Source organism: Bombyx mandarina, chromosome 12 (genome assembly GCF_030267445.1).
Source record: "Bombyx mandarina strain Sakado chromosome 12, ASM3026744v2".
NCBI lineage: Eukaryota > Metazoa > Arthropoda > Insecta > Lepidoptera > Bombycidae > Bombyx > Bombyx mandarina.
The window spans coordinates 9,601,630-9,624,889 of NC_143219.1; the positions used below are offsets into that span (position 1 = coordinate 9,601,630).

The 23,260-nt window shown below is 34.8% G+C and overlaps 1 protein-coding gene across 5 annotated transcripts; it reads right to left on the reverse strand.

Moving 5' to 3' along the window:
• Positions 1 to 835: 835 nt before the first annotated feature.
• On the reverse strand, positions 836 to 22,243 carry LOC114244724 (uridine phosphorylase 1). Of its 5 annotated transcripts, none has more exons than XM_028176610.2 (9): positions 22,050 to 22,206; positions 16,004 to 16,171; positions 14,003 to 14,126; positions 13,202 to 13,363; positions 10,001 to 10,186; positions 8,945 to 9,083; positions 7,639 to 7,832; positions 6,542 to 6,615; positions 836 to 5,522 (listed from the first exon to the last, which is right to left on the reverse strand). In XM_028176610.2, the coding sequence occupies exons 1-9, from the start codon at positions 22,079 to 22,081 to the stop codon at positions 5,414 to 5,416; spliced, it is 1,188 nt and encodes a 395-aa protein (XP_028032411.2). In that variant the 5' UTR covers positions 22,082 to 22,206; the 3' UTR covers positions 836 to 5,413. The 5 variants fall into 5 exon arrangements, with proteins under 5 accessions (XP_028032411.2, XP_028032412.2, XP_028032414.2 ...); XM_028176611.2 differs by lacking the exon at positions 22,050 to 22,206 and adding an exon at positions 17,274 to 17,540; XM_028176613.2 differs by lacking the exon at positions 22,050 to 22,206 and adding an exon at positions 17,332 to 17,483.
• Between the last annotated feature and the right edge of the window lie 1,017 nt (positions 22,244 to 23,260).

Below are 23,260 nucleotides of genomic sequence, written 5' to 3' on the forward strand. Positions count from 1 at the left end.
CTATTAATAAATAAACCAACGTTTACTCGTATTGAAATGACCAGATGATCAATACATAAAACAAATAAATATAGAAGAGTTGAAGACAAATCTCTCACTTTCGGTTGATCCTAAACTAGAATTCCCTCTACTATTGCACACAGAGATTGTTAAACATCACATCGCCGGTCACCGTCCTCGCCGAACCCGTCGCTTCCGACGAAGGGCTCGACGAGTAAATTAACCCATAGACACAGCCCACTGATTTTCTCACCGGATCTTCTCAGCAGGTCGCGTTTCCGATCCGGTAGTAGATTCTGCGACAGCACTGCTCTTGCTAGGGCAAGTGTTAGCAACACTCCCGGTTGAGCCCCGTGAACTCACCTACTAGCTCGGTAAATCTAGAATAACCCCTCGTAGGTAGGAAAAAAAAGCATCACATCACATACAAATAATAAAACATTAGAGTCTAGTGTGTTGAAGAAAAGCAATGTTTGTAAGTCTTTATGTTCGCGCACATCTCCGAAACTACTAAATAGAGGTTAATCTGGAACAGAAAACAGATAGTTGAGCTTGAAGATATTTTCCCTCAACTGAGGTTCGACGTGTCCTCGAATTCACAGAGCAGATTGGCGTTACCGATATACGTGATCTGCTGCGACAGCTCAACATCAGCTGGACACATGCTTTAATTCATAGGATAACGTAGATGTGACAAACATTTTTCGCGCTAATACTGAAAAAAACTATAGAGACTGGTATTTACTTTAAAATAAAATAAAAACGCCGCTTTTATTATTCTATGGTATTAGACGAAATATTTTGCTATATTATAAGTCTAAAATGAAATAAAAGCTTTCGTTTTACATTTATTTTTCCAAAGTTTTAATATCTTCTAGCGAGAAACAATTGTTTAATGCTAAATCGCTTATTATTTAACACTGCGATACATTTTCAAAATATTTAAACACTTACTTAGTTCATTTATAATATTAAATATGCGTTATGGCGAATACCACACGAAGCGTAATATTCTTTATCGTTTTGATCATTCGACAAGATGTGATGTGATGTGTCAACGAGCTCACGGCCCGCCTGATGTAAAGTGGTTACCGGAGCCTATAGACATCTACGTTAATGCACCCACCCATCTTGAGACATGGGTCTAAGGTCTCAGTATAGTACAACGGCTGCCCTGCCCTTCATACCGAAAACCATTATACTGCTTCACAGCAGAAATAGGCAGGGCAGTGGTACCTACTGGTGCGAATTCACAAGACGTCCTACCACCAGTAAAATCAGTAGTAGTTTTGTTTCGAATCATTTAAAATTGTTTTCATTACTGCTTTGAAATGATCGCATTTTCACCATAACACATTCCACATTATAACATACTATATCGAATAATATCGTCCGACTGTAAAGGTCAGAACGACGACAAATAGAGCCCGGCCACAACAATACTCCGGCGTCGACAGCGCACCCTATCTTGTATACCACGATGCAATAGGAATCACGAAAGAAAAAAAAACAGTCACAATTTTGTGACTGAAACATCGCCCCGAACGTATCAAAGTCGAGGCGTGTCAAGGACCCAGCAAGCGTAATACAGTACCAGCGCAGATCAGCTATGGTAAGCATTATTCCAAGCTTGGCAACTCATAGGAGTGCCGGATTTTATATAGGTAAGCCCACAGTGGACAGCTGTGATCTACCATCGGTCATCAACTTTGGAAGTAACTAGATATACTCGTAATATCCAATACATTTTTGATACGCCTTTTCAATTTTTTGCTAAGCCTGCATTATGAATTTACGTATGCGATAACGTCACGTTTACATCTGAGTCACAAGGCGAGTATATACGATTGAGTCGTTGTCTTTCTCGAATTTTGAGTTCAATGTCACCATTGAATCAAAGGAATGACGTATTTTACCGCATACATATTTAAAGAATAGAACTGATAGATAAAAGGAAGTAAACCATTACCCATAAGCTCAAAGGCGTCTCTAGATCATGTAGTACCCGTGTACCATAATTACCCTAGAGCCTTCTAGTAATCGCGCGGTTAAAATGAAATAGGTAAGGTTAAAAGGTTCATTGAAAGCCTCCTCATCGAACTCGTCGATTAGGACGAGGAGTTTGACGTGAGAACTAGCCCATAGACACGACACACTGGGTTTCTCGCTAAATCTTCTCAGTGGGTCACAATTTCGATTGTGGTAGATTCAGCGGAGCACTGCTCTTGCTAGGGCCAGTATTAGCAATTATTTCAGCCCATGAGCTTACCTACCGGTCGACGAGCAGTTGCAATAGCCCCTTAAGCTACCAAAGATTTGGGAAAAAAATAAGAATACGAAAGCTGGCGCCCCCTATCATTGCTGCGCAAATGTGCAACGCACACCTTGCACCACAAGGAAAGCCGCCTCTGCATAAGTTTTCAATATATCTTAATTTTCATTTCACATTGGTCCATATATAAAACTAATGTTAAAAACTCAAACGCCAAATCTGTGCGCACGTGTCGTTTACGTGCGCCTTAAATTGAAGTTCAGTACAAAAGCGCTGTCAGTGTGACATTGTGACATGTGACAGACTGATTGTTGTACGTAATTGTGGTCCAAATTGTTTTGGCAACATTTGAATAATATTAATTAAGGCAACGCCTACGGATGGTGGAAAGGGAAATATGCAAATGCGCTTCAGTTATTATTCGAGCATTATGCCGGCCACTCACATGAGCGCAAACATTCGTACATTGCACGAATGTTCGCGCGCATGTGAAGGGCTGTCGGTTGTCAAACATTCATTCGCAAACTTAGCGGCTGTGCTGGGTTCGGTATTCAATTTGCGAACCCGTTTGCGCTTCCTCCTACACCTGTTTACGAATGTCTCACGAATTTCTCCTCTTTTTTAAATCGTCACTATAACATTGAAGAGAAAAAGAGTTTTTAATTCTTTCTCAGACGTCATTAACAGCCATTCTGTTTTCATGGTATTTCTTTTGAGGGTCCCATATGGTCGATTGATTTTGCAGGAGTTCAATGAACTCCATTACCTTGGTGTTGTTCCAATCCATGATGAAGGTACGCTACACAGTAGACGTCACGATCTATGAAAATGGCGAAACGTCCGTTACCTTCGCAATCGTGGGCGCAACTGGTCACACGAATATGTGGGAGACTACGCGAAGGATCTGGGTTCGCGCGCTTTGATGTCCGTTAAAAAACCGACACAGCTTGGAAAACCACGAATGCAGCGAAAACTTTGCATAATCATTTGCAAATGTGGTCCTACACTTGCGGGTTTGCGTATTCGTGCGAATGTGAGTGACCGGTGTTAGAAGCTGCTCGCGCCATATTATAATTCCAGGGTACACGGAACGACAGCCGTGGAGTTACATGTGGCCGAATCCATACTCTAGCAAGTAGCAACACTCGTGCAATATAAATAACAACATTACAGTACATGTGTGGAAGCACATCAAATCAATGATATCAATATGAACATTAGTTTTGTCATCAGCGATTTAGTATTTTTAGTGGATACTAATACTTTTTTGGAAATATTAATATATTCACTACATTATGTACACAAAATTTAATATTAAACTACTGCATTTGGTCGAAATATTTCGTTGATAAATACGTATTAAACAGTCGCATTAAAGATACTTTTAGTACATTAATAACACTGTTATTCATTGAGTTATCGTAGGTTTATGAGGCTGTTAGAAGCAAGCTGTAAAAAGTTTTATTCATAATGTGATCTATACTTTTTATTATGACCAAAATACTTTTGACAGAATTATTATAAACGAACTCAGAAACCTCCAACAACTCATTATGAATAAGAGAGTTGATAATTAAGTTAATATAATAATAAAATTTTACAAATTACCTTCGCTGGAGACAAAATTCAATGTCACGCCCTTAATATTACAACGTTGTCCAACGATTCACACATTCTACTTTTAATAACTGTGCGACAACAAATCTTCAGAAAATACATAATTTCAAAACTTGAGAACAAACAGATATGTACGTACAGTTTTTGACACACAAGACATAAACTTGTTTAAAATTTATAAATCTTAACCATCCTTATTGTTTTTCAATAGCAATTTTTTTTCTAATCAACATTTGTAAGGAACAAGAGCATAAATACAGTGATAATTAAAATATCTGACGATTATTTACAAGCGGGATTAGTATAGGTGCTAAATTGTTAATCAAAATAAATAAATTATAGTGCGTACTGGTTCCGCCATTGACGTCAACAAAAAGTTCTAGAAGCAAAAGTATGTCTTAAAAGATTCAAATGAAATAGTTGCAAAATAATAATAAATACCATATCCAATAGCTCAATCAACCAATTTAAAATCTATTTAAAACGTTTTAATAACTTAGTGGTCATATGTAAATATTTATTTAAAAAAAGGATTTGCTTAGTAATATTTTGTATTGAAATTAAATAGATCATCATAATTACACAAAAAAAATTATAATATTTAAATCACTTTAGACCAAAAATCAAATTAAAATAATTGCATAAGATTGATAATTAAGTAACGTATTCGATTCGGGAAACAAATGAAATTTACTATTTTAAACAATAAAATTTAATAAATATGTACTGCGATTTGAAATTTAGCAGTCAAGTTTTGTCTGCGGAGTAAGACAAATAAAATAATGAAGGAGTAAGGTTTTGTAAAAATTTGCAATTTTAAGAATACGCATTTGTAGAACATAAAAAAAACATATATTTAATGATATTTGAAATTTTGAGATTTTCGGTCTACATAGGCCTTCTTGTTTTTTGGTGTATACTAATTACTACGCGCCAAATATTCAATAATTAACCAAGTAGACATTGGAACAATCTCGAACATCAAAATATAGCTCATATCGTCAAGCTTCGACAGCTCGTCATCTACTTGCGTTATGATAAAATAAATAGTAGAGATATAAACAATTTACTGAGATATTTATTTGCGATACAATTTCAAGATCAGGTCAACACATTATTATTTAATGTTTCGAATAATTCTTAGAAGTCCGCTAAATTACCGACTTTTCAAAACAATACGATATATTTTTGGGAAGCATTCATCAACAAATACATCTCAGTTACTATTCCAGTTATTTTTTTTATAAAACTTAGCTTGCACTGTTTCAAGTTAATTCAGTGCAGCGCAGCGGCTTATACAATACAAGAACCAGGACCAATATTAATGGACCCTTTGAAATATTAAAAATCTTAGGGACCCCACAAAAATACCGTAGCAAAAATTTCAGCTTTTTCATGTACTAACATTTCTGCTGTTGAAACAAAGACATACATTTTTAATTCTGACAAGATCTTGATAATATTTTATGCAAACGACTAAAATTTAATCGTGGCCGTAATGATTCGATGAACAGTGTTACAGTTTTAATCATATGTCTCAGATTCCTGCTGCACAAGCTTGAACCGGCGGGGACTCTTCACGGCAATGGAACCGTGACCATCTAAAGAGATTTTTCCTTTCACCTGAAGATACCTAAAAACAGGCAAACGTAAACAGTTTACAACCATTCATTACGTAAATTAGCTGTCTATTTATTAAATACGCTAAATAAGAGCAGTACATTTATAACTACTCGTTTTTTTATAACTTAAACTAAGTACTTTCTAACGGGTTCTATTTGAAATAATTTAGTGATAATTTAAATTAGATTTTAAAATTTTGTATCACAAATATTTAAAAAAAATTTACTGACGTTTTATACCTAAACAGTTCTACGCAACAATTTGGAAACGTGGAGATATACATCGGGATTCTGCATACATACAGTGCAGTAGATAACGTGAATGCAAAAATACAAGTTTACAGGATATTCGAACAGAATCAAAGATTCGAAAGCATGTGACTTTCAATGGAACTTTCAAAATTCATTGAATTTATTACATTTGAACATCACAGGAAAATAAAAATAAATTGTTGAAAAAACTCCAATAATATTTCTTAGCTCGGTACGTCTTTTCCTAAATATTATTTATTAGTAATTTTAATTCATTACTTTCACTCTGATAAGTATTAATTTCATGGACATTTCATAATTTTCTTAAAGTTGATTTTGATAACGACAAAATATATCATGGGCAGTCATCATAAGTTTCTTAGGTATTGCAAGCAGGTGTAAAGAGTTAGTGACAGGTTATTGAATTTACAGGAAATTACAGGAATTGACGAACCTCGTATTGTTTAGGGGTCCGTCATTATATATGACAACTAGGTATATAAATAATTAGCCTTTTTTTATTGCTTAGATGGGTGGACGAGCTCAGGGCCCACCTGGTCTTAAGTTGTTACTGGAGCCCATAGACATCAACAACTTAAATGCCGCCACCCATCTGAGACAAAAGTTCTAAGGTCACAGTTTTAACACTACAACGGCTGCCCCACCCTTCAAACCGAAACGCATTACTGCTTCATGGCTGTAAACGATCTCCCCTCTTGGTTAATAAATAATAACTATTTACTAGAAAGGAATTATTCATTCAATATACTTTCAATACCTTTTAATGTAACGGCAAACTAGCTTCGTGGGACGCTGTTGCCACTCATCCAAAACTTCTTTAGGAGCTAAAACCTAGAATAGCGAAAGTAATGTTTTTTTTAAAACAATCCAAAAACAAAAGATACTTGTCAATAAATTGAATTCGTCAACAGATAAAAATGTAGAAATCTCGGTTTTTCCAAATAATAACTCAGTAATCTGACGCAAAAAAATTCGATATCCACCCTCGGATTTAATCAAAAGTACGTTTGATGGAATCTCACAAAAATTATACATTTATCAAATTTAATCAACAAAAACATAACTAGGTATCTAGGTGTGCGTTAATAGATGTTTAACTTTACGTAATTCTTATCTGATTTAGATCAATTTAAAAATCACGATTTAGTATTCTTTTTTATCGGTTTCTGGAAATAAAGCTTATCGTTTTAGTCATACGTTACGTTTACGTTTTTAATAGCTATGCGAGATAGTGATATTTCGTACGCTTTAATTATTATACATGGGCAAGGTAGAAGGGAAAAGACCCGCCGGCCGGCCACCAAACCGTTGGTCGGATCAGATAACTGCGCTCACTGGACTCTGTTGTGAACGCCCTGAGAGAAGCAGAAAACCGAAGCAAATGGAAGCTGATGGTACAAAGAGCCACGAAGGGCTTTTAGGGACACGACATTCAGCAATGAAGTATTCGACTAAGAAGAAGAATTATTATACTTCAGATACAAAGTTAAGGGTATTTACAGTGAATTTCCTCCTCAGGTTAGAGCCCCGTGAGCTCACCAACTCGCCCGGCTACACTGGGATAACCCCCTAGATTATCAGCTTATGTAGGAAAAAAAATTGAATTTGAATAAAATTGCCTTGTTGTTCGTTATTTATTAGTTACGTTGGATCATTGAGTTCCCTTTTCCTGCGATGTTCAGCGGTCATCGAAGCTAGTAAATACCACCCATGCGTCATTTCATTATCTCGCATAACAAAAGACATATCCTTCAAACTAAAACTGAACCACTGAATAAAACTAAACATTAAAAATCATACAACTCCATTTTTGCTAAGCGTGTTGCGATTTAATTTATTGACTGAATAAAGTACCTGATCACCCTTCAATCTGTCTAAAACAGTAACGCAGACGACAGCTGCCTTAATGCCCGCGTGATGAGTGAGGGCTGCGAAAGAGAGGGACTCCATCTCAATGTTAACAACGCCGGCTTTGTGGATGCTCTCCAAGTACTCCATCTTATCAGTTTCGGTGAAATCACAAAAGGCACCATCTAAACGACCTTGTCCTGAAATATTTTCATTTTCTATTTTAATAAGATTCTTTATTTCTAACGGTCCACATGAACATAAGATACACATTTAAATAGCATATTGCAATAGAAACCGAGCTGAACTGATTCATTCGTGTTTTATCCATGCAATACCAAGAATTTGATATTGTAATATAATATATTTGAATTATGATTCATTATTAAATGTATTATTATATGCACTATTAATGCACATATATGTATATAAAAAAGGGGAAATGTAAGACGTAACCAATTAAAACGTGGACATAATACGAAAATGAATCTAAAACGAAGAAAAAATATCTTGTACGATTTTTTGATCGGACGACGACAGGTCCGCCTTGGTCCGATAAAGAAAGCAACATATTTAAGAAGCCTCTTAATATCCAAAAACGCTTTTGATACAATTGAAAATATTCAAACTTATAAACTGTGAATTACATATTTTCACAGTCCAGGCAATATATAAGTACATAAATTCAATACATTTCAAGTTTTATATAGTTTACACAACAGAATGTGAATATATGTATTTTTGACTTTTTATTTTGCAATGGTTTTTACCGGAGCCCAAATTTTGTATTTAAATTCAGAATTTCAATCAATACCTCGAATAGGTGACGCTTTTTGTGGCAAACAAAGAACTTTAGTAAATCATATAAACTGACTAATATCAAATCCTTTTTTATGTTTGAGAGATTACTGGTGGCCTGGAGGCCTTTCTAGTTTTACCAGGGCAAATGGGCGAGCAAGGGCTCAGGCAGGAGAGGCGGGATTTGCTAAGAGCTGCCCGAGCGCCTCCGAAGGAGACCTAACAACTCAAGAGCAGCTGATTTGCGAATGAATCTACTACCGGATCAGAATCGCGACCCACTGAGAAGAGCCGGCGAGAAACTCAGCGGGCTGATGCATGGGTTAGGTTGCACGTCGAACTCTTTGTCGAGTTCTACGAGTACAGTTACCAGGGTCCCTAAGCCTACTCCTAGTGTTAGAGCTAAAGGCGTCTAATGCAAAGGTTATTGGATCTGATGGAGCCGTAAATACGTATCTAGGGCGTCGACGATGACAGGCTCCAGCGTGATATCGAATCCATAAAATATCCTAACCTTCATAGAAATCGTACGTGCACATTGTTTTGCCGGTCACGGTGTCGTAGGGGTCTTCGGGATCGGCCAGTGCTTTCAGCTCCCTAACTAATCGCCGATCCAGTTTCGCTGGACGCTGAATTATTTTTCCTAAAACTGTCTGAAATTTAAACAGAAACGAATAAAAATTTAAACAATAAAAAAACTGACATTCATTAAAAAAAATAGTTACATACATACTTATAATTTACATATCTTAATACTAGATGTCGCTACCGGTACTCCAGTTATTGGTTACATATTTAGATATACATATAACTAAATCAGAATATCGTGCCTGGAAACTTATATTATTAACTTATTAAGAGTATTATGATTTAAGAAGAAAAGATAAGAATAATCACATTTTCATTTAGATTCTAGCTGCGGAAAAACTAGATGGTGATACGTCGGTCATTGATATATAAAAACCTAAGATGCACAGTTTCATACAAAAGTAGCACTCGAAACTGTCCCGAAACACTCACCAATTATATCTACGTAGTTATAGTTAACTATAAACATATCTTTTGCAAATTCAAGTTTGCGCGCATTGTTTAAAGTTGTTATTACAAAGCAGTGTACAATACATGCAGCGCACAATTCTAAACTGTGCGCTCGTTTTATGCGGACGTTTTTGAGACGCTGAGTGTGTGTCTTGGGTTTTTTAAAAAATCAATGACGTCAGTATAGTGATTAATGAACTCGGACCAACAGTTACTACCATCTCGCTTATGACTCGTGCAATATGACAACCGGAACAGTCATTAAGCAATATAATGTAGACAGTAACCTCTTGTCTCAAGATGGCTGCCGGTATTCACGTTGCTATGTCTATGGGCTCGTATACCACTTACTATGTGAGCGATGAGCTCGTATCTGAAGCGACAAAATAAATAAATAAAACAACATGACGTTAAAGCAAAATTCGTAACAAAAATAACGATATCTATTATTACTTTATATTTTTAATCAATTGATAATCGCGGACAGCACGATGTTATGAAATCAAATTATTCATAAGCTTCTTATTCTCACCAGTTCTAGAACATTCCTCAGGGCTCCATCGACGGCTTCATCAGAAATAACAACCGTACCGCCTTCGTAGCCTATACCACCACATGTTCCGATTCTGAAGAACACAGGATCACGGACTTTCGCGTGGTACATCAACTTTATGACTTCGTGAAGCAGGATTCCGACGGAAGGTATGCCCATACCGTGCTGAAATTATTTGATAGCAGGAACTTTAATATTAAAATAATTTTAAATATTAATTCTTAAAATAGCTAATAAATGATTGATATTTAGAACAGATTATAATACTGCGGCTTAGTTTCGCATATCAATTGCTTTAATTTATTATGAATCCTATAAAGGTGTGCCTTTTTTATTGTTTACAAAGCAAGGGCGGATCCAGCTCTGGCGCCAGGAGGGGGTCACATAGTCAAATTTAGATGCGTTCGTTCCCAGTAGTTTGCCATTATACAAAGTTATTATATTATATTAAATTAATTAAAAATTTAAGGTATGTAGTTACATAAAATCTGTATGGTGACAAAATATATAAATAAAATCATTATATTCAATTAGTGGTCCACCTAAGTCCTGGACCCAGCTCAGGGGGTGGTCATGACCCCCATGACCCTCCCCCTGGATCCGCCATTGTTACAAAGACAGACGCGAGAATACGGTGATGGTCCAGTCACTGCTGTTTATCAGCAATGCCAGATATGCAGCCAAAACGCTGCTTACTTAAAACACTATTTAAAATCAGAGATTAATTTTCGTGAAAAAATCGTGCGGAAGCAAAACATAGTTAGGAAATGGTTGTTTTTGATTTTATTTCTGTATGTATTCTCAAAGCAATTTAATTGATAATTAATCGTAATTACTGACGTTATGAACTTATTGATCCTTCGTAACTAAACCGTGATAATAAATCGACCATCGTTAATGAGGCCGTACATATAATAACAAAATATAAGAACATAGATGCAAAATAGGAAACTGTTAAGTATGGCGTCTATTGGAACGGCGCGAAGTCGTTTCCGTGATAATATGTCTAATTCGACGAGCCATTGCTTTCCTATGGAACTAAAGTACCCTTTAGAAAATTTAGTAGGTACGCGTGTATTTTTCTCTCTGTGTACGAAGTGCATTACAGTGCTGTCGGGAAGGGATTGCTTTAGATGATAAAACAGCAAATTATAATACATTATAATTGTTTTTTAAGGGTTTACTCCTCGTGTTTTTATCGTATAGCTTTAAAAACTACCATATAATAACTAGTACAAAAATCGTAATAAACCAGAAAGGATACTATATTTTCATTGAGTAAACTAATGAACGTTTACTTTAGTTTACTTTAGTTTACTTTACTGACTTACTTACATTAGTTTACTAAGGGCACACGTAGGTATCATAGTGCCGCGGCCCACACTGAGACATGAGGTCGATGTTTTCATGGATTTCGGCTATCCTACATTTACAATGGAATGCTTAGGTTCGCGTGAGAAATAAGCAGAATGATTTTATCTACCCGTACATGCTTCTAATACCACCAACACTAAATTTTAAAGAAAAACATTAATATTTTATTATTAATTTTGCATAATATGACCCGACGTGTCTACATGATCCACTGACATCACACACTGACACTAAAACATTTGATACTGGATACTACGATTTTGGATATTGTTTGGGATCAAAGTTAAGTTATGAATATGGAATTTTTAATAATTAGAAAATTAATTCGGTAAACAAGGTATTGTGGTTTAATGTCCTTCGCATAAAATAACAATAGATTTGCGATCCGTCACATCATCACATAGATCTGATAAAGGGCCATTAGCAATTCTTATGGATAAGGCTCTAACAAACTCGTCACTGTTGTCTGGTTGAGCAGCTCAGTTTTGTCTTTAAAAAGATTTATAACAATAATTTAAATTTTTAAACAGAATCAATTTAATATATACCTACTATTTACAACAAATTTTGAAATCTAAAATATGACCTCTATTTTATTTTATACATCTTTATTCTTTCGGTTTCTATAAAGCAAAAATGGTTTTCTTTTATTAAAACTAAATAATTTATCGAACACCTTGATTTTAATACAAAACATAAAGAATTACAACCCACATCTAGGAAATACTCTAGACAAGAACAAGTTTCAGTCCTTTCTGCATTGAGTGGAATTTTAATGACGGTTGTTGTGTGTTCAAGGTCATTATTAACTTCACAATTGGCAATAATACAGCGATCGTGTATTACGGAAAAGTCCGAGCCATTTATTAACATCAACTGCATGTAACAAGATACGAGAGCTTCATTAATTTGTTTCAATTGAGAGCAATCTGTATACAATAATTTATAACAGTTTACAATAATTTACAATTCATTATACAATACTCACAATAATTTATAACAGTTTAGCAAGTTCAACATTATTTTATTTTACGAACTTAAGGGATTTATTAGTCACCTTTCATGAAACATTAATGTTCTATTTTTATTTAGAAAAGCCTCAATATTATTAAACTGATTTACGTAAGTAACGGCTGGCTTTTCCATATCTTTTTTTTTATCTTTTTTTTATTGCCCTTGTAGGCAGACGAGCTTACGGCCCACCTGATGGTGAGTCGTTACCGTCGCCCATGGACTTCAGCAATGCCAGGGGCAGAGCCAAGCCGCTGCCTACCGCTTAATACGCTCCACAAGCCTCTTTTAAAGAAGGACATGTCATAGCGCTCAGGAAACACCGTGGAGGAGAGCGCATTCCATAGCCGGATGTATATATATCGATGTACACACACTAGCTCTAGATCTATCTGCTATAAGAGGACTGTAGAGTATACAGAGACCACTATTAGATATTGCTCCGCAACCTAAGACTTCGGCCTCAAGTCTTATTAACAATCCAGTTTTCAAACTAGAAATCATGATTGTTTGGTGACAGAAATATAAAAATACTAATGGGTGATAGGTTCATAATGCACCACACTAAATAATACTCAATAGAATAAGAAGTTCACATAATAATATAATCCCCTCTTTGTTTTATTACTATAACTACTATGGAAGCGATGACGATGAAGTAAACAGTGATAACTTAAGGTCGTCGTGCCGCAAAACCATGTGGCCAAACAAATTATTGTTATGTACCTAAGGGCTTATTAGTTCTTAAATATATACGTGTATTCTTAATTAGTAAGGTTTATGTTCTATACTTACACTTATAGAAAGTACCGGGCCAACTTTATACATGGAGTATCTGTAAGAAAAATGACTGATGTCTTGCAGTGTAGTTCCACAAGGCAACTTGTGCCCTATCTCCGCCATGATTGTGTATGCGAATTGTTCCATGCGTTTCGGTGTTCCGCCCATGCACACAAACTGAAGAAACGTACAATATTAATATATTCAATGGATAAAGAAAACGGACATGGTTTTGAACTTGTTTTATTAGTTAACTAATATCGAAATTATGTTCCATATCTTAACCAATGTTTATCAAACGGGTTAAGGTCAATAGTAACAACTTCGCAATTCATATCAGTCACGAAACGAAAGGTTGCCGTTTTGCAAATGATTTCATCATAATACAAAAATAAGTAGTGAGGTGGCATAGTGCTAAGATTTTTTTATCAATGCTTAACTGTAAATAATACTTTCATTTTCACGAAACATAGACACGATTAAAAGTTTTAAACTACATTGACGGTTTTTTAATTCTGCTTTATTCATTTCGTTTAAAAAAAGCTGTCTCGATTGATCCGTAACACTAGTTTTAATTTTGTGCAACTGTTCTTGTTTAAATAAAACACTAGAGCACAAATACATGGTAATGATGCTCCGGTTAAACAATACATGAGTTGAGTAAAACAATACTGTAATCTATTTTCATCAATACTTGCCATTGTAAAATGATATACTGTTTAAAATGATAGACTGAGAAGGTTAATGATCTTTTCACAGTTCTTCTTGAGGTTTGAAAGAATATTCATAAAATAACAGATTCATAAGTCCAAATACCTTGACGTCTCCAAACATCTCAACAAGATCATGGGAGCCGCTCCCAAGGGCCAGATGGTAGAGAATATCTTGGTCCATGAGTTCAATGTTAGGGTTACGCAATCGGACAGTGCCATCTGGGTATCTATAAACAAAAATGCAATTTGAAAATGAATAAAGTTGAGATTTTCCACAAAAGGCTAATTAACTTTTAAGGCGTAATTAATTTCGTTTAAATTGACTATTTTCGAGTTTTTTCTAATGTTTCAATTATCTCAGCTTATTTGTAAAACTTTTAGGATATTAGTAGTATGTGTGAGCGATTGAATTTTACATCTCCTGGTAGTAGGGCGTGTTGTAAGCAGGTAAGTACCACCATATTTGTTATTTCTGGCACTAACCCATCACGCGTTCTCATTTGATGGGACAATATCATTAAAACTTCAACGGTATGTATCAAGGTGGGTAGCGGTATTCACGTTGGGATGTTTATGGATTCTGTAACCATTTATTAATAAGAAGAACATGACCTTTTCTGTAAATGCTATGGAAATACAAAAAAAACAGTTGTAGCTTCACGATATCGTGTGGAAAATCTAATAAACGGGCTGGAAAATAAATAGAAGCTATATGCACGTAAGTATGTAGTAGAAACACTGTTTTTCGAATGTTACTAAAATAGTTATATCGTACTTCTTATTGGTACTAGAGTAAATATATGTCACACCATACAATCTTTAACTACCGTAGCAATGTCCCTGTGATTAGTTTTTTTAAATCTCTATATATAAAAATGAATTGCTGTTCGTTAGTCTCGCTAAAACTCGAGAACGGATGAACCGATTTGGCGAATTTTGGTCTTGAATTATTTGTGGAAGTCCAGAGAAGGTTTAAAGGTAGATGAAAATGCTCGGAATTAAATAAAAATAACAATTTTGTTTTTCCTTTGATGTGACCCCCGTCGGACCGATTCCTTTTGTTTGTTTTACGTTTATTTTATACAAAAGTTTAAGTCTTTTATTTATCGATTGAGGCACTACGAAGTCTGCCGGGTCAGCCAGTATACAATATAAATGCGAGCCTTCTGCTATTACGAAAATTTCACATTTTGTTTTCCGTTTTGAAACAGTAAACACTTTTTTAAAAACGGCAAAGACACGCGGTATTTTGCGAAAAAAATATGATACTGATCTGGAATATGATGATTTAAAGTTTCAATACGAAAGCTCTCATACATCGATCTAGGTATAAAGCAAGACACACGAATACGACATGTGGATTTCGACTTTACGTAGACCTGTATTTTCACAGAGCTATTCGTGATTTATTTAGGTTTGAGTTACGTTTGAACTTTTCAAGAAAAGCTGGTGTAATAGACACAAAGTATTTATAATACATACATCTACAGCCATACATCATACAGCGTCGTAAATATTTAAAAAGTATTACTGATAATCTATTTAATTATTGTTTTGATTCCTGAAGGTATAATAAAAAAAAACAATTTTGCGTATATTAATCCATACATATGTCGTTAATTCCCACATTTCGCCGTCTATAATATATATCTAGCAGAAGATGATTTTTTTTCGATTTTTTTGGTTACATTTGGTTACATGGTGTTAATGTTTAGTTAAATATAATATCAGGTCGAAACCATCCAAGTCGAAGCGATTTGTTTAAGTTTTATCGATTACATTGATGCGGGAAAATCTTCAAGACGAGAAAACCTAAGTTAGTGACGTGATTAAAATATAAGAATATAAGAAATATAAGTAAAAGCTTATTTGAGTGTTATTTTAAAAAAGCGATAGCAGTTACCAACCGTTATGGCAAACACGAAAGCAATAAAACGTGACTTTCAAAAAGATGATTTCACATTGCAAGGTAACATTGTTTTATCAAAGCATTGTTATTCGTTAAAAATATGTTATTTTCTTTTCGTGTGCATAAATGTTAATTTTTCTTATCGGTTTTTTTATTATTGACATTGTGTTAATGCATAAAAGTTTATTTTACAACCTAACGGAATTATCGTCGGCTCCTACAGGAGTTCCGTCGGCTTCTTGAAATTCGTCGTCGTTATCAAATGTCCTTCTGTGAGGATTACGTGAACAAGTGGCTTGTGATTGAACAGCATTAATACCGTTGGTGTGGCCGTTCATTTTTGTAATAACAGCAACTAAATAACTAAAAACAACAAGCAAAAAAACAGAAATGAATTGTTTTAAAACGATTAGGTATAATCCCTAACAAAATTTTTTTTTTAAGATATATCAAACTAATTAAAAGATAACTTTATTTTCAAATATTAGTGTCGAGTATAGATTGTATCCGCCTAGTTTTTATAATGTTGGCGATAGTGTCGTATAATAAATTTGTTACGACATTACCTTCGAAGTCGTCGTGGCCTAAGGGATATGATGTCCGGTGCATTCGTGTTGAGCGATGCACCTGTGCTTGAATCCCAGGCGGGTACCAATTTTTCTAATGAATTACGTACTCAACAAATGTTCAAGAATGACTTCCACGGTGAAGGAATAACATCGTGTAATAAAAGTGAAACCCGCGAAATTATAATTTGCGTAATAACTGGTGATAGGGCCTCTTGTGAGTCCGCGCGGGTAGGTACCACCGCCCTGCCTATTTCTGCCATGAAGCAGTAATGCGTTTCGGTATGAAGAATGGGGCAGCCGTTGTAACTATACTGAGATCTTAGAACTTATATCTCTAGGTGGGTGGCACATTTACGTTGTAGATGTCTATGGGCTCAAGTAACCACTTAACACCAGGTGGGCTGTGAGCTCGTCCACCCATCTAAGCAATAAAAAAAATCTTCTTGACCACAACAAACTCGAGAATTTTCTTAGGAAAAATAAAACAAAATTATCGATCGAAAATTATCTATTAATTATTCCAAAAATAAAAACGTTTACTTCACTACTTATATACCCACCTACTTTATTCAAATTTCACCTAATATTCAGCATTGCTGATATCCATGAGCGATAATAAACATTCCTTATCAGATGGGATTCTATAATTTCAAAAGCAAAATAAAAATATCTCTCTAGTATCAAGTATCTAGTTTTTCAAAAACATTTAAATCACATATTAAATACGCTTTATCTGACAGTTAATGTGAATCTAAGATCTATACCTATAGTAATATCGAGCACGAGCTGTACCTACTAATGAAATAGAATTATAAGAATCGTAAGCAAACTGAACTAAGTACTAGAAATAAAGAAAAAAACTTTAAATTTTTTTTTTTTAATGACCGTAAACTTACTTCGATCCACGATATTATCACTTTGGAAGCAAACAAATCACTCAGCTAAACAACACACCTCCTTTTACTGAAAACTCGGTGCAATTGTGCGAACGTCGTCAATGAACGACAAAATATTTTTACTGACACATGCTAGTGCTGGTCCGGTTATTTGTTTCATTATAAATAAACGGTTGTGAGTCGGCCATTCCATTTCAGAGAATACTCGCAACGATTCATACCCTTGTGCATGTAGCGCACACATCAAACGAAACACGCGTGACACATAAACTAAGCACAAAGGCTCTTTTGAATCTTCGATAACAGGGAGGGAAATAACTAGAATTTCATCATTGAAAACAATGAGTTTATTCTAAAATCGTAAATGGAATTTCCTTTTTTATTTGCAACGACAATTTTAAAACACAAAGTTGATTATGATGATTTGGATTAATGTAATATTGTTTATATTAATTATGATGATTGATTATGATTAGTTGACAGCTTTATTGTTCTAATGCAACGGAGAATGCGAATTGAGTGTCTAAATGACGGGTAGTATTCGTATAGCGATTTCTATGGGTCCACCCCAAATCAAATAACACATCCCGCCCATACACCTATAAAATATTTTGTTCATTATAGATCGACTTAATACAGTTTATCACAGAAATATAATTTCAAAACTAGGCAGCTACGTATTTGTTATGTCTTTCTAAATCGCTTGTGGCCATTCTAGTGTGATAACCATAATAATATTGTTGTAATAATTTGTTATACATGAACATAACAAGTAACGTAACGAAAAACGTTTGTTTATCTTGTACTATCCATAGTCGTCACTTCGTTCACGCTCGGAAGTTTAAAATAATCTTATTTATCGACATACATATACATAATAAAAAACATGTTATCTAAAATAACATTAATATATGTACAACAAATTACTCAGATCATCAAAATATAACATAAAATTAACAATAAATTAACGGTTACTACGTCGAGAATAACGTTCACGATTATAAAATTAATAATTACTTTATTTATAGTTTCATGATTAAAAATGTATCATGATTAGTTTTTAATCTTCATTTTAAATTTCTTTAATGAAAAGTAAACCACAAACTAATCTAAAGCTAAGGAAATAATTATAATTTAAACAAATATGTAAGGGATTGATTTGTATTAGCTACAATTTTTACTGGTGGTAGGACCTCATGTGAGTCCGCACGGGTAGGTACCATCACCTCGCCTATTTCTACCGTGAAGCAGTAATGCGTTTCGGCTTGAAGGGTGGGGCAGTCATTGTAACTATACTGAGACCTTAGAACTTATATCTCAAGGTGGGTGGCGCATTTGCGTTGTAAATGTCTACGGGCTCCAGTAACCACTTAGCACCAGGTGGGCTGTGAGCTCGTCCACCCATCTAAGCAATAAAAAATAAAAATTTTTTTTTAGGTCACACTGCGCTGCGACTGTCACTAATTGTATGAAAAACATCGATTGCATGATACTATTCGCGCGCTTCTATTTTTGTTTTAAAATACTATTTCAGAAACCTTCCCCGGATCGTCAACAACAACTATAACAAGTTTCAAGACAATCGCATTAATGACAAAGGAACGCTTAAAGGACATACAACAACTCATGTTACTTAAATATACGTACAAATATATAATATGTGACGTCAAAATTATCTCACGCAATTCTTTACGCTGTTGATCAGTAAATATGATAGCGAGTCGCAAATCAATGTTAATAACAATAAATTCCGGTATTACTTATTATTAACTAAAAATCTTATTTACGATATCATGAGGATTATTCATACCTAATGAAAATACTATATCTACTGATAGTAGTTCTATGTATGTGTGAGTACGCAATAACAAGCACGTCGTACTTATATCTGCCGCAAAGCAAATATGCGTTTAAAGTCGCTATTTGATATTGCGAGTTCTTGTGATGTCCATAGGATCCGATAATCAATGAACACCAGATGAACCGTGAGTTGATTAAAATCAAGAGAAAAAATATTATAATAACATTCAAATTCAAGGTCTCAAAAACTTATGGGATGCTTAGATTATTTTACATGGAGTCGAATTACATTTGCCTTCCATTTTAGCGCATTTTATTACATTACATACATTACATTACATTACATACGTACATTCCTAACGGCGGGAATGATGTATGAAATGATTTCAATGGAAACCAGTTATCTGTATAAAACCTACTCGTCTGGATTGAAAGGAATTTAGGGATGGTGTAGTAATGCTGGGCTTATGTTGTACACGATAGTCGCAGATTGCATTTGAAACCGGCTTGATTCAATTAATTCTGAGAGCTTTGCACACAATGGTATTGAAGCGCGTTCTGTAGGAGTAAAATCTAAATTGAAATCAACAACTATTGTCCGTATTTTGGATACAAAAACTGATTCATACAGTACTATCTAACCTTACCAAAGCCAACTAAATGTTTCTAGGTAAAATTAGAACTCACTCTGTGACGTTGGCGGTCTCTGTTAAGCACTTTATAGTAGGTGAGCCCTGAGATCTTTCACATAACTATGCGAAAAATAACAATTAAATCAATATATATTTGCACATGACAAAGTTCCTATTAATGTTGTTATAATCATCTATACCTACGTTCGGTAGAATATTAGCAAATTACCTACTTGATCTGTAGTGGCTTTAGATACCTACAAAAAAAATTTAATTCTGTTTTTCTATGAATTTATAACGAAACAAACATACGTTCCACCCGATTTAAAGTGGTTTTTGGAGCCTAGACTTCGTAATGTAAGTTTTTGTTCGACTAATGAGCATCTTGAACAAACTCGTAGTAGATGAAGTAATTTTTATTGCTATTCCCGAACGTTTTATCATAATAATGACTAATGCATTTCTATAATGATTTGATTTTAATGTTACAGATGGTCGCCTGACAGTCATTCATAAAGTACTTTAGTAATCAGAAACGTCGTGTTTAATACCCCATTAGTTTGACTCTCCAGTCATGACTTACCCTTTTGATTGACATTATAAAATTACAAAAAGTTATATTCATCTTTTGTGTGTTTTTTTGTCAGATTTCAATGAGAAATAAGCAACATTCAATATGAATTGAACGCAATCGCAGTAAACGAGAAGGGAAACTCTTCAACCAAGCCAATGTTATTATACTTCTCAGTAGACCGAAGCGACCCAACCGTGTCGATCAGTGTTGCCAACCCCAGCATAGAGCAAAACTGTAGATATGCTTCAAAAAAAGGGTGCGTGTGCTTATGTACGCGCGTAAGAAGTTATACTTTATTTTTATTAAATTTATTTCTTTTTTTTTTATTTAAATTTTAATCAATTTGAAAAAAAATCAATTTCACAACATCCTCAAACACGCATATTGGACATCCCTTTTCTTGACATCGTATAAATTCGGTAATTCTCGGTACGGTTCGGAAAGTTCACCTGCGGCTATATTCAGACTCGCCAAGTTACGTCGGTCGTATTGTAATGAGCGATTCAGTGGGCAACTTCATTTCTGTTAATTTTGTGTCACGGTGCGCGCGCATCGTAAAATTTCACTTTCATCAGTTATTCATAACGCGCCTAAAGAAGTATAACTTCAAAACTATAGAAAACTAAAAATATCAAATTAAAAAGCAGTATATCTACATCTTTATTTTTATATTATATTTTGTATAATTTAATGATAGTAATATGTATATAGAATACAGGGAGGGTATTAAAAACAAGAAAAATCGTGTAATTATCAAAGTTTTAATCTAATTAAATATCAAAATCAAAAGTCTCAGAGTTTCAATTATTCCAGTGCCTGCATGTTAGATAGTATTACTAGCTACTATTTCATTTTCAATTTGTAAGTAAGTCTTCTTGATTTTCCGTTTCATCTTTAGTTTTGTTGAAATCGTACATACTTTTATTGAATTTTTTAAAATGGTCATTTATCACATTGAACTCGAAACAATTTTTATTTTCTGACTTTGTGTGCAAGGTGCCCTTTATTGTGGTCGTAGAACGTTTATTTCCTAGTTTCGTTTTCATTACATAAAAAACTAGATTTCGAGATGTAAACTGAAAACTAAGAGAATTCCCGAAAAACTTTAGATCTACAGTTAAAGCTGTAGGGTTGGCAACAGTGTTGACGGTCTAAATATTCTTATTCGGAACTTGATCTATGAAACCTTATCATGAAAATGTTGTTAGTACGATTCAGATTTTCACATTTTATTCTAGTCTGTAATACCTCTCTATACAATTTACTAAATTACTTTACGATTTTTACAATATTATTTACTTTTACGTATCAATGTTTTGTATTTTTTTGGATTTTATAGTCCTCAATTTTAGTTTCGACCCTTCGAATAGGATGGCTCAATATTAGAACTCAAGAAAATATAAGCCACGAAAGGTCGCGCCAAGATCACGCACTTTCCTTGGCCGTTTATGTCATTGTTTAGCGATGCAACAGATTTAGCTAATTAGAAAAACAATTATGTCCACTTTTCTGTTATAATTACTACGTTATCACTATTACATAACAAGGAAACTATTCAAAATATACCTAGGTATATAAGTAAGTACATATTACGCAAACCTAAAACACAAGCAGTTTTATCATGTTCCGCAAAACTTAGATAAAACTGATAATTTATACTGTTGATTGTGTTATTTTTAATGAAATTTTACATGTCGTTGATTGTCAATTTAGTGAGACTGATGGAAAATAAGCCATAATTAAATGGTGAAATAGTGAAATTGTACTTACTCGTCACGTAGCTCATCGTTATCGAATGACATTATAATGTGGTATAAACGCTGTTGGCACTTATGGATAGACGAGTGATTTTTAAGGAACGTGATAGAATGGATCGATGAGTGTAACGATGAAACTGTTTTCTGCGCGACTGTTTGCTGTCGTTATCCGCCCAGCGTCGACACGGCGACGCAGCCGAACTCTGAAGGACATGCGCAGTTTTCACAAAGCATTTATGTTTAACAAACACGTTTCCAAGTTATGGGTGGGTATTGAAAAAAACCACAAATTCGGTGTTCGGTGTAGCTGTAGTTATACATATATCGCTATATTTAATACGAGCCCGTAGTACAGTAATGTGCAGTAATGTACATTAATGCACAATGCCATTAGTTTATTCTAGAAATTGGTAATCGAATATAGTTTAACTATATAACTTCTATTAAAGACTAGGTAAATATACTTACTGGTGGTAAGAGCTTTTGGGAGACCGCGCGGGTGGGTACCACCACCCTGCCTATTTCTGCCGTGAAGCAGTAAAGCGTTTCGGTTTGAAGGGTGGGGCAGCCGTTGTAACTATACTTGAGACCTTAGAACTTATATCTCAAGATGGGTGACGCATTTACGTCGTGGATGTCTATGGGCTCCAGTAATTACTTAACACCAGATGGGCTGTGAACTCGTCCACCCACTTAAGAAAAAAAAAAGAAAAAACAATGAGCTATCTGTTCGTCGTACGAATGTTTGCCCGATGTGGGAATTAAACCCACTACCCAGCAGTCAGGAGCACTAACTACTGCGCCATTGGGTCAGTCAGTTATTATATATTACAGGATCTACAGTCCCGGAACTAGGAGCCTGGAGGCCTAGTTTATAAACTATATTGCAATTTCATGAACTAAAACTTAAAAAAATAATAAATCGATAGGCGTTATGCTTAATTTAGTGAAAGAATAGTGACTTCCCTTCTTACCACCAGATGCAATTATTTGACGGCAGAATGGTAGCTGGCTACCGTTAATCCAACACATAAACTCGTCTGGAGGGCATCGTTATAGCGCTCGGGACACACCCGGGATCAATGATACCACGTCAATGCCGAGCTTTGTCAGTGAACTATCGTGCAGTGTCTAAATAATTGTACAACTTTTCATCACAATTGGACAAAAGGTAGACTTAGCGTTACGATAGTCAGATAAACGGTATTTTGTAAGAAAACTTAA

Bases quoted from the DNA above. Each gene is read 5' to 3' on its own strand.
- LOC114244724 (XM_028176610.2), bottom strand. From the start codon at position 22,081: ATGTCATTCGATAACGATGAGCTACGTGACGA. The intron at 13,364-14,002 runs GTATTTGGACTT...ACGTTTCTTCAG, and splicing joins AGATGTTTGGAGACGTCAAG to TTTGTGTGCATGGGCGGAAC. The intron at 10,187-13,201 runs GTAAGTATAGAA...AAATAATTTCAG, and splicing joins GCCCGGTACTTTCTATAAGT to CACGGTATGGGCATACCTTC.